At 37.9% G+C, this 12938-nt stretch overlaps 1 protein-coding gene across 1 annotated transcript; it reads right to left on the reverse strand.

Moving 5' to 3' along the window:
- Window positions 1-3306: 3306 nt before the first annotated feature.
- Window positions 3307-9071, reverse strand: LOC117298738 (probable RNA-binding protein 18). Its single transcript, XM_033782058.1, has 5 exons — window positions 8911-9071; window positions 7868-7994; window positions 6095-6190; window positions 4819-4943; window positions 3307-4061 (listed from the first exon to the last, which is right to left on the reverse strand). Exons 1-5 carry the CDS (start codon window positions 8967-8969, stop codon window positions 3905-3907), a joined length of 564 nt encoding a protein of 187 aa, XP_033637949.1. The 5' UTR covers window positions 8970-9071; the 3' UTR covers window positions 3307-3904.
- Between the last annotated feature and the right edge of the window lie 3867 nt (window positions 9072-12938).

Raw genomic sequence — 12938 nt, forward strand, 5'->3', positions numbered from 1 at the left:
TGTGTTGCGAGCAGTGGGGCCCAATACATGTAATTATATTATTATGTAATTTTGGCTGATGACCTGTCCCTGCTATGCAAGACTGTTCTGTGTGCTTAGCAAGGTTTTTGTGCTTACAGGTGAAATTTTGCCCTGCATGCATTTATTTTCGATTTATATCAATTATAGTGTGCGGGAACTAGCAAGTGTCTGTATAGGCCTAGTCGGCCGCGTGGTAATTGATGGGCCCACCAGCTCCGCCGAATTCTGTGGTTACGATCACCATTTGCCGCTTACCTGAGTGCCCAATTTCTGCGCTAGCCTTGTAAGCTTAGAATGCCTATAATGTGGAGTACGCATGCACAGAAGCCAAAATTCCCCGCTAACCTGTGAAATATAAACAGCACGGAATTCCCTGCTTCTGTAAAGCACCGATTCTGAGCTTACGGTAAGCAGAGCCATGAAATTGGGCCCAGGTTACTAGGCATTCTACGCTTACACAGCTAGCGCAAAAATTTGGCGCTTGTACAACGTAAGCGGAGAAGGGTGACCTTAAGTGCAGAATTCGGCGGTAAGCAGAGCCATGAAATTGGGCCAAGGTTGAGAATTGCTTTAAAGAAGGCATGACAATTAAAATCGCTAGTGCAAAAATTCGGCGGTTGCACAATGTAAGCAGAGAAAAGTGATCTTAAGCGTAGAATTTGGCGGTAAGCAGAGCCATGAAATTGGGCCACGGTCGAGAACTGCTTTAAGAAACGGAATCGACAATTAAAACATAAACTAAATAAAAGATGCACTTCTGCCACAATTAACGTTTAAATTAAAGCACATTTTTTTTAATGGATTTATTTGTTTTTCATTGGAGAGGGGGGGGGGGTGAATACACATTATTAAAATTCATTTTAACATTTCATCTCACTTCTTGCAAAAAGGGAGTAAAATTGAACGGTTTATTTGTAAAAATTAATAAACTTGCAGTCAAACAGACCAATAAATGATCTCCAATGATACAAAAAGCTATGCTACTCTAGTTATTTTCTCGTCAGTCAGCAGAGTTTTTGCAAATATATATCAAAAAAATGTGTGCTATTTTAATACTACTTATATTTCTGGGTAGAACAAAGACAAATTTACTAGAGCAGGGGTCGATTTCACAAAGAGTTAGGACTAGTCTTAACTTAGGACTAGTCCTAGGAGATTTATACAAAATGTATGGGTAGTCTTAAGTTAGGACGAGTAACTCTTCCTAACTCGAGATAAGACTAGTCCTAACTCTCTGTGAAATCGACCCCTGGATTTGGACCAATGACCTCTGTATGAGTGTGCCAGTGCTCTACCAACTGAGCCAGATCGATGTTGGCCGTCTCCCTATTTTGTCAATCTCTTTGTTGTGATTTGGGTTTTTTTACAATAAGAAGTCGCATCCTTTTATAAGGTGATCCATGAAATGCTTTACTTTTTGAGAAAACGTTAAAACAATATCAATTCCCGATAGCGAGAACTAGGGATTTATTTTAAACACATGTCATGACACGGCGAAACGTGCGGAAACAAGAGTGGGTTTTCCCGTTACTTTCTCCCGACTCTGATGACCGATTGAGCCTAAATTTTCACAGGTTTGTTATTTTATATATAAGTTGTGATACACAAAGTGTGGGACTTGGACAATACTGTTTACCGAAAGTGTATAATGGCTTTAAATTTGGGTGTGAATCCCTGGTTAACAAAGCAGTTTGTAACAGTTTGTTTGCAACTGGCACCCCGAACAAAGATATTGACAAAACAGGGAGACTGCCAACAGAGGGCTAGATAGCTCAGTTGGTAAAGTGACGGCATGTCAATCCAGAGGTCATGGGTTCAAATCTCACTCTAGTCAATTTCTTTTTGTTCGACCCCAAATCATTTAATAGTTACCCAGTCAGTTTCCCTTGTGATACTTGATTGTTAAATTTTTCAACTTGGGAGGCTAAACTGTGTTTGGTTTTGGTATGGCATATGACAGCAGAGTTTTGTCGGAAAGGCATTGGGGTGAAGTATCACACAGCTCGAAGCTATCAAAGTTTTTCAGAAAACTGAAACATTTTCTGTTTGTCTGCATTGATATGAGGATGGACTTGAAAAAAATAATAAATTTGATCACCAATTTATTTAGTTAAACCCTTTACTATTGGTCACTACTCAAAATAATTGTTATCATAAAACCTTACTTGGTAACGAGTTATGGGGAGAGGTTGATAGTACAAAACATTGTGAGAAACGGCTCCCTCTGAAGTAACATAGTTTTCGAGGAAGAATTAACTTTCCACTATATTTGATTTCGAGACCTCAGATTTAGAATTTGAGGTATCGAAATGAAGCATCTGAACGCACACAACTTCATGTGACACGGGTGTTTGTTCTTCCATTATTTATCTCGCAACTTCGACGACCAATTGAGCTCGAATTTTCACAGGTTTGTTATTTTGTGCATGTTGAGATACAGCAAGTGAGAAGACTGGTCTTTGACAGTTACCAATAGTGTCCAATGTCTTGAAAGAGGGCATGTGTAGCATTAACTGGGTGAGAGTTTATATTGACGATACAGCCCCTTTCACTTGAATGAAACATTTGACAATGCACACCAAGTGAATTCAAAAGTACTTCCTTAAGAAAAGCATTTATGGAAACATACAAAAATTTAAGATTAATTTAAAAATCTCATAATTCGTGTTTAGCACCTTTAAAGTATTGGGGTACTTTATTTAACACAAAGCACAATGTCCACAGTTTTACAGAAAACTTACACCGTTTCAAATTCATGATAGTAGAATATAAACCTTAAAATGTTACTTGCTGTAGTTTTGAGAAATTAGTAAAACAATGTCACGGGTTGGTAAGTTATTTGCAAACAGCTAATTCTATTTTCTAACTGGTTAAGTAATTACACTTATGTACATATTGCACTTCTTCTGACATATCACAAATAACTGATCATCAGGGACTCTTATGAAACATTCATAAATACCTCAGACAGTTTTACTATTCCCATTGGCGGAGAGCGCGTCACGTGGGGGTGTTTAAACGGCTGATAATGACCAGCTGGAGCTCGGTTAATAACCGGTTGTTTTCGGATACTGCAGGCTAGTCTTGGTGCAAGACGTTTCTAGTTACGGGCGATGGGGGCGCTGTCGGTGAGTTTCTCGCGCTGTGTGTGAAAGGAAAACGAGAAACGTCTGGCACCAAGACTACGCGCACGAGCGGATCCGAAAACTGTTGTCTCAGTCATAACAATGCAACACACGGACGTACAGAGCTCAAGCCTGTCGGAAAATGGATAAATTTTACAGAGTTTCTTACTTTATTACGCCTTTTAACCAAAAAGGCATTTATGAATGGGAATGAAAGAGTAGTGACTCGTTCTTAAAATGCCGTTTAAACCCTTGCAGGTCCGTTAATGTGCGATAAAGGCACACGGCAACGACCCTGCCGGTTGTAAACGGCCGTTTAAGAACTACCCTTTTATTACCTTATTAAAGATGGGGCGCCAAGATCGAACTCAGTTTTGTGATGCACTCATTTTCCCATCAATAGAGTCCTTGTCCTTGTGAAAGTGGGGAAAATGTTTCAAGATTGCCTCTAGCTATCGGGAAACCTCGCTGGTCTAGTTGGTAAGACATCTGTTCTAGATTGGCAAAGGTCTTGGGTAGCCTACTTATGGGTTTGAATGCCACACAAGTATAATCCTGCGAATTTTTTTTCACAGAACTTGAGAAACTACCAAAGATACAGTCCCAACAATCATCAGTGTAAGGGTAAAATCAAATAATATTCCTTACCCCGATGCCAAATTATCATCTATCAAATATTATCTTTATCTTCACAGAACTGAATTTGACCTCGGAACCCCTCTTAAAACACGGGTTTTTATTGTGCATCTGAACGAGTGTCACCTCTTGTCGTATGGTTTGGACCGTTTGGCATCAGTTTTCCCTTTGGGTTGCTGCTGGCTTGCAGCTGAGTACGTTGGTACGATATTGAAGTCATTGCTGGCACGCTCCATCTGTCTTAGTTTACTCTCGATAGCTCGGATCTTAGCATCGTTGCTGTAAAAAAAAAACAGTGTAGTGTCCAATTTCAAACAGCTATTGGTAATTACTCCAAATAATTATTAGCATAAAACCTTACTTGGTAACAGTAACGGGGAGCTGTTGATAGTATAAAACATTGTGAGAATCGGCTCCCTCTGAAGTAACATAGTTTTCGAGAAAGAAGTAAATTTCCATTAATTTGATTGCGAGACCTCAGATTTAGAATTTGAGGCCTCGAAATCGAACATCTGAAAGCACACGACTTCGTGTGACAAGGGTATTTTTCTTTCATTATTATCTCGCAACTTCGATGACCAATTGAGCTCAAATTTTCACAGGCTTGTTATTTTACGCATATGTTGAGATAAACCAAGTGAGTAGACTGGTCTTTGACAATTACCAATAGTGTCCAGTATCTTTACCCGCAAGATAACAGTAACAACAGCCCCATCTAAAGGGATAGGGCGTTGGAAATAAAAGAACTCTAAGCGCAAAGCGAAAAAGCATGCGCGCTCCAAAACTTGCGAGCATGATGTTACACTTATTTTTGGTAAAAGCCCTTCTCTGCAATCTTAGGCGCTATCCTATAGGGCTATTTTTTTCTTTTTGGGGGCGGGGGGATTAAAAAAAAAGGATTTTCCTTCTTTTTTGGGGGGCAAAAAAAGAAGAAGACAATTCCGTAAACATACAGAGAAAATACATGACCTATGCAACACGCATTAAGCATACAAACAGTTTTACTTATATTATACAGTTCACTTTGTAAGTTTACCTATTTTTGCACGCGTGTTTCTTTGTGCTTGTGCCTGCCACTGCAGCCTGGTGGCCACCAAAGCTACTTGGGAGCTTGTCCGGGGCAAGAGTATTCTTGTCTTCCTCGATCTGCTGTTCTTGTGTCTGGTACAAAAAAGACAGAGCAATTTTTAACAATAACTCATTCATTCTCGGAGATTCATGTAATTTCAGGAAACATACTTGACATATCGTTGCTTAGGGGACAGGCACACCGGACTTAAGATTTGGTGATTCTGATCAGCAGAGTGTAGGTTCGAGTCCCGGACTTGACACTTGTGTCATTATAAATACCCAAGACATTTCGCTATTCTTATTGGTGGAGAGCGCATCACTTGGGGGTGTTAAAAGCTCTGTTTATAACCGGTTGTTTCCAGATACTACGCGCCAGTCTTGGTGAAAGGCGTTTATCGTTACGGGCGATGTCAGTGAGTTGCTCGCGCTGTGTATGAAAGGAAAATGAGAATACTTGCACCAAGACTATGAGCGCATGAACATATCCTGAAACTGAAACATAACAATGCAACATACAGACGTACAGAAAAATACACCATTGTTGCACAAGTTCTTTTGCTTTAAGATGCCTGAGAAAGGCCTCAGGTCAGATCTGAAAACAAATTCAGACATGTTCTAAAGTTTTTTCCAGATTCATATATTTTAGTGAGCAATTACCTCTTTCTCAAAAACTAAATTACTTCAGAGGAGTTTGTTTCTCACAATGTTTTATACCATCAACAGCTCTCTGTTGCCTTTTACCAAGTAAGTTTTTATGCTAATATTGAGTGTTTGCCAAACGTGTACAGTGCCTTTAAAATTATCTTTCATTCTGAGCAAGTCTCAAAGACACTGGACACTATTGGTAATTGTCAAAGACCAGTCCTCTCACTTGGTGTATCCCAACATATGCATAAAATAACAAACCTGTGGGAATTTGAGCTCAATTGGTCGGAAGTTTCAAGATAACTAATGAAAGAAAAAACACCCTTGTCACACAAAGTTGTGTGCTTTCAGATGCTTGATTTCGAGACCTCAAACTCTAATTCAATTCTTAGGACTCGAAATCAAATTCGTGGAAAATTACTTTCTCTTCAAAAACTACATCACTTCAGATGGAGCCACTTTTCACAATGTTTTATACTATCAACCTCTGCCCATTACTCATTACTAAGTAAGGTTTTATGCTGATAATTATTTTGAGTAATTACCAATAGTGTCCACTGCCTTTAATTTGCACATTATTGGACCACAGTATTTACCTTATAGCTTGATGTCTGAGAGTGGGCCCATTTCACAGCGAGTTTCTTGCTCAGTGCCAGCTTACCATCTAAAGCATGAATGGCATGTTCAGCCTCCTACAAATGCAAATGATGAAAACAACTCAGTCAAGATACATGGGCTTAATTTTCATAAAGCCTGTAAGCACAAAAACTTGCTAAGCACAGAATAGTATTGCTTAGCAGAATCAAATTACCAGCCAAGGTAACATTAAATTTTGATTGTTTTTTTCTGGTGTCCCTCGCAACTTTTGCTTAGCAAATAAATTAATTTTGTCAAGCAGTATTTTCTGCTTAACAACTTTATGAAATTGGACCCTAGGTTAACATCAAGTGAATGTTTTGTTTTGCCAAAGAACAAAGACAAAGTAATGGTTACTTTGGAACCAATTCACTTGCTGCCATTGCCACAATAAATCTTAGTTGTCCCATTTTGGAGTGCCTCTTTGACTTTGAGTGCCTAATGTAAAACACAAAGCAATATCAAGCTTTTCAAATTATCAACTATGAGTATTAGTGAAGTCTGAAAATGGAAATAAGTTTTATTCAGAAGATTAAATTAGTGTTTTTAGCAGCCTATGTAGAGAGAAAAGGGAATGACCCTTGTTTCAAGGCCAGTTTTTCTTATTTGGGTGACAGTCACCCTTGGTATCAATTAACAGCCTTGTATCTTTTTTAAAGGCGCATTTAAGTTTAAGCATTACAACACATAAAATATTCACTGTGTAAATTCCATTTTTTACCACCCTCACTTTAATAAGGGGTTTAATTTTGAGATGACTTGATTGAAGTTTCTTTTGTGGGATAGTTTCATTGTACACATAAATTGATATTAGAAATGAATATCAGCCAACTCTGAGAGGTGATCTGTATGGAATGACCCGATTTCCTAAAAGAGGATTTTGGAGGGCTAGGGTTAAACTAGTTGCGATAACGTAACGAGTCATTCTCAATCGATGCAGGGCGAAATGGTCAAACACGTACAATTTCGACAGCTAGTCAACAGATTTGCTCAATTTTTACCCCTTTCAAAAATCATGACACAAATTCTATGAACACCACCTTAATCCTCAATATCTAATGAATAGCATTCAAAACACCATTGAGAAAGTATTTTGAAAAAAAAGTACAACAACTTACCAGATCCCGGAGCGAAACAGTCACAAATTTCCCAGGTTCTATTTTGAACCTGTCGTTTCACCATTTTGTGACTTCCCGATGTTCATTGCTGTTGGACTAAACCATTCTGTAAAAGGGGTGTTATAAGGCAGCGCGGCAGTGCGTGTGCACTGTCCGTTTACTATGCCCGCTGTTCACTCACTGCCGCACTGCAGCACCCCTTTTACAGAATGGTTTAGTCAAACTCGGCTGCGGCTCGGTCGGCAGGTCGTCAATTCAGTTGGCTGGTACCTGCGGTTTGGTTCAGCACTTGGGTTCAGCGCTTGGTAACCAGCGACAGGTTCAAAAATAGAACCTGGAAAATTTGTGACTGTTTCGCTCCCGGGATCTGGTTTTTGTCCTTTTTTTCAAAATATTTTCTCAAGTTTTAGAATGTTATTCATTAGACATTGAGGATTAAGTTCGTGTTCACAGAATTTGTGTCATGATTTTTGAAAGTGGTAAAAAATGAGCAAATCTGTTGACTAAAATATTTTGCCCTGCATCGAATGAGAATGACTCGTAACCCTCCGGCTACGCCGTCGGCAGGAGGGTTACGTTATTGCAACTAGGGTTAAACAAGAACAGTGTCATTACCTCCCGAGTCTTAAAGCTGACAAAACAGTAACCTCTTGGTTTGCCCTCACTTGGTCCCGTCTTGTGAAAAAGGAAGTCAAATTGTGCGATTTCACCGTGACGTCTCAAGAGCTTCAACAAGCTGTATCTGTTGGAAAATCAATAAATTAGACGATAACCAAAATTATACTATAATTTGATTATTGGAAGAGTTAATTATTTTTGAAAAATGTCTGTATCCTGCCACCACTTTTTCATACGTTATGAAATAAATTAGTATCTAATTACTCAAAGGGTAAAAATGAGTGAAAAAGTGGTGGCAGGATACAGAATTCTTTCCATCACTCATTTCGATATTGTAATTTTCAATCAACATTACCATCCATCCAACCAACCTCTGAAAAAAATGTTACCAAAGAAGGCAATCCAAGTTAAGTTGTATGTGTCTACGGTTTTGACAAAGTATCATATATCAATATAATCAACACAATGTCGAAAAACGACAATGACTTGATGATAGAATGATTAATCGTAGTTGCGAAAATAAGCGACTCCTGAGTCCTACTCCTAGTGCTAGTCCTATCATAAATTTTATCTTTTTGTAACTCCTGGTGTGTCAAACTTTGTGGCATTGTGCGGACGTGTGCCCACAATAAATTCATGAATTAATATTCATAGAAAACATTCCAGAGCATGGGGGTAGCAGAGTTAGAGTCGGTAAATAAAAAAAGACACATGAAAGAACGAAAGAGTGGATAACTTTCCGTATCATCGTACGTATGGCGCCACCATTTTTTCACAAATTTTTACAAAAAAGGGATATCTCATTGAGGTAAATTAGATACTATATTATTTCATATCGAATGAAAAAGTGGTGGCGCCATACGGAAACTTTTCCGAAAGAGTCTGTAAAAGTATGCAACAAATGAATAAATAACAGAACAGAACAGAGACTTGGTCTAATTTATTCCTCCATGGTTCAATGATTGGGGAGCTGCTGCAGTAGGTTTGGCACATTAGCAGAACCAACAATGAACAAGTGGACCATGGTTTCTTTTACTTACTCAGATATCTTTTCGTCGATGTTCCCAACCCAGAGTCTCCGTCTTTCACTCTGCTCCATGGCATGCCAAACAGCTACACTAAACAAAGAAGCTGACACTAATTAACTGACAACAAACAAAAGTGACAGGGCGAACGAATTATTGTATTCAGCCATTTTGGACACTCGATCAACAGTTGAGGGCGCCCTACCTAGTTTTGCAGAGTGCTTTTTTTTAAGCATGGAGGAAGAAACCGCCATATTATTTAATAGACACCCCACTGATGATGATTTTTAAAGCATGCAGGGGCTGGCTGTGGAGGGTGGGGCGGGAGAGATGGGACAGATAAACAATTTTTTGATTAAACCATCACAATTTACCCCTTAATTGTCACGTGGGCTACTGATACTAAAGGTTGTTTATGTTTCACACTAAATTGTAATTAGACAAAATCTCCTGCCAGTGGATATCCATCTTGCTGCCGAAAGTGCTATGATTTCGTAGCATTTATATTACTACAATCTTTGCTGATATCAATTTTGTGCAGTGCTAGATAGAGCGTCCAATTTACCTGTAAGCAAAATACTTCTGAGCAAATTTCTTTGCTAAGCAAAAAATGGGTGGGGCACCAGTCACATTACAATGTAAACTTAAAGGACTTTAGTCTGGTTATCATTTTCTGTTAAGCTATTGTCTATGCTAAGCAAGTTTCCTGGGCTTTACAGTCTTTATGAAATTGGCCCAGCGGGGTCAGCTGCAGACTACTACTTAAAAAAATGTATAGGTAAATGTATATATAGGAGGGTCCTCAAGGACCACACCCATTGCAACTTTGACCCGGCCCATGGGGTCTTAGTATTTTTTTATACAGATTTTTAAAGAAAAGTGCCTTTTCACTTACAAAAATAATGTCAATGAACTGCGAAGTGCAAACAACTTTCAATAAAAGTCAAGGACAGTTTTTGCCATATGATAAGAAACAGCAGTGACTTGGACTTTCCAGCCAATTAAATTGGACAATTTTATATAAAAACTAATTGACTACTTACTCTAGACTTCATATCGTTTTTTTTCCTAATAATATTGATGTCGATTTGTGTGGACATTGTGTGGTGGTTGAAGCCCATGTTCACGATGGTAGGTGTACTATACATAGAATTTGGGCACATCCAATTCCACCCCCCCCCCCCCCCCCCCCACCACCAGAAGCTTGACAATTATTGACAGAAGGCGGCTAAATAAAGTAATAAAGTAATAATAAAATAAAATAATAATGTTAGTGTTAACACACAATAATTCATTGATTGATATTGTTTGTTTATTTTATTACACAGAATCACTTAAAATACAACAAGTAGACAAAAACAAGTAAATTAAATACAAGAATCATAAAAAGACATTGGAATCTAAAGAAATTGTCTAAGAAATTATTTTGGTCATTTGGTTCAAACACATTTTGAGCAACAAAGCCTACATGCAAAATCAAATTGCTTTTGACAAAAGGAAAATATCTCAAACAATTCATCATTCGTCTCTATCAATTAGGAAGTCAGGTTCAGACTCCCAAAATTGGTTGTTGTAAAATTCATTACCTCAAATTGTTACAATTTCAATCAAAACTGAATTGAACAAAAGACCAATAAAATATTAATTAAAACCTTTATAAAACACATTGCTTTTAAAGTGTTTGTTAATGACATGAAACTGGTGGAAACATGTTTTAAAAATAGTGCATAATGGTTTTAACTAATATGCATCAAAACTGCATGGAAGTAAAGTAGTACGCAATTTTGTGGGGTCAAAAATTTGCTTCAACAAAATGGCAGGTTGTTTTGAGGGTAAAAGGACCATACAAATTTCAGGTGTATTATTACAAGGTTTTATTTGATTTTGAAACATCTTTCCAACTATAATATTTCATATAGCAAGCACCTTATGAAGGCATAAGTGCCCAATCGAATGGCAACATGTCCCTTTAAAGGGTCTATGTAACTTGTGTAGGACAAAAATAACAATGTCCACAGATTTACACTAAACTTACACAGTTTGAAGATAATGATAGTAGAAAGCTTTCCTGAAAATCATACGTGCTGAGGTGAGGTAGTTTTGGGGAAATGAGTAAAACAATGTAATGAAAATAGTTTTCGTCTCATGAGACGAAAACTATTTTAATCATGTACAAACGTATTTTTATGACATTTTTTTACCCATTTCTCAAAAACTACAGCACCTCAGTAAGTAAGGGAAGCTTTCAACTATCATTATCTTCAAACCCTGTAAGTTTAATGTAAATCTATGGATATTTTGAAAAAGTACTCAAATCCTTTAAGCATGTGAGGTAATTCAACATTTCCCCAGTGTGGGATAATAAAGTTCTTATCTTATCTTAAAGGAACACGTTGCCTTGCATTGGTCTTTGATAAACGTTTGAAAGGGCCGAAGTTATGAAATGCATGGTAGAAAGATATTCTAAAAGTAGAATATAATGATCCACACAAGTATCACTCGAAATTGCACAGTTTTCCTTTTATGTCGCAAACTAATATGGTCGGCCATTTTATGTTTGAGTGCAACTTTATATTCTACTTTTCAATTATCTATCTAACCATTTGCATTTTATAACAAACGGTTTCAAACGTTTATAAAAAACAAACTTGTCCGATCCAAGGCAACGTGTCCTTTAATAAGAAGTCAGGCTTGTACATGTACTCGTTATAAAACTTTGCTGTTGAAAATTCATAACATCTCAAATTTCAACAATTTTAATGACAATCAATGATTTCATAAACCTTCTTAAAGAGACACCTTTTAGATTTGGCTATTTGGGCTGTGGAAGCGCTTGTCATGACATGAACCTGGTTCAACAAAAATACCTTTTAAAAAGTAGTGTTTAATTATTTACACTAATGTGCCTCAAAACTGTGTGGTTTCCCTTTTACTTTGTGAACTAAAAATGGTCTACATTTTGTGGAGTCAAAATTTTGCTTCAACAAAATGGCAGTTCGTGTCAGTTCAAGAGGGTATAAAAGGTAAACCAAACGATTTCCAGGTATATTTGTGTGGATCATTGTTCTCTAAGTTTTTTGTAACAACCAATGGCAGTCTTTGTAGAGCAGCATAGGGTGTTGCGCGGGCCTTCAGTGTTAGATGTTCATCCATGACTGCCGTCACCGAGATTTCTTGGGTATGAGGGGCTTCAATGCAAACCACCAATTGTGATGGAAATGACTGGGAGTGGATGTTGCGAAAATCTTGATGTAAAAAGAAGAACCACTGTTTTTGCGGCGATTAGCATCATGACATCTTGTTTCGTACGCCCGTTGGGTGAATGCACGCATTGAGTTTCTTGAGTGCAGTGTCGAGACTCTGACATAGACTTGCCTCCGTGGCCGCCTCATCCTCAAGTTGTAGTGTAGTGGGGGTGCATACCTGGAGTCACACACCCTCGCCTGTTCTCTTTCAGTCTCTTCTAATGTGGAGGCAATCTATTGCCAGCTTGTCGTGAATTCGGGAGCCATTACCATTATCATTAGCCATTATCAAAGTACTGCAACAGTAACAAAGAATCAAAGAAAACAAATTAACAGTATAGAGAGAATTATGGGTTACCTCACCTCAGTATAGCTAATCAAGACATTCCAACCCTTCAACTTTATTATGGAAACATGCTGAACTTACTTCTGTTTTGTGAAAATATGGTTATGTGTTCACTGTGTATCAAACCGCGGCCAAAAGCCAAGATTGATAATCTACCACTTGGACTTGTCCTCTCATTGAGCTGAATATAGTGATAAACCATGGTGGCAGCCTCTCCATAGGCTCGTTACAAACATTTATGTGATAATTACGCTGGTGTACAAATGGGTTTATTTCGATGCAATACATTTCAAATGAATCATGCTTTTAATTTTTATGATCACCCTAAACTGTATGCATTAGACATACCACAAGATCCAATAACAAAGAGAGGGGCCATGCAGTAGTTCATGACTTGATCTTTTGACAGAATGGATCAATCACAGGACTAATTTAAATATGCAAATAGGATA

The sequence above is a fragment of the Asterias rubens genome, chromosome 13, assembly GCF_902459465.1.
Source record: "Asterias rubens chromosome 13, eAstRub1.3, whole genome shotgun sequence".
Taxonomy (NCBI): Eukaryota; Metazoa; Echinodermata; class Asteroidea; order Forcipulatida; family Asteriidae; genus Asterias; species Asterias rubens.

Excerpts from the sequence above, each read along its gene's own strand:
- LOC117298738 (XM_033782058.1), bottom strand. The coding sequence starts at position 8,969 with ATGGAGCAGAGTGAAAGACGGAGACTCTGGGTTGGGAACATCGACGAA. Across the intron at positions 7,995-8,910 it reads ATCGACGAAAAGATATCTGA|ATACAGCTTGTTGAAGCTCT; the intron begins GTAAGTAAAAGA and ends ATTTTCCAACAG. Across the intron at positions 6,191-7,867 it reads TCAGCTTTAAGACTCGGGAG|GAGGCTGAACATGCCATTCA; the intron begins GTAATGACACTG and ends TTGCATTTGTAG.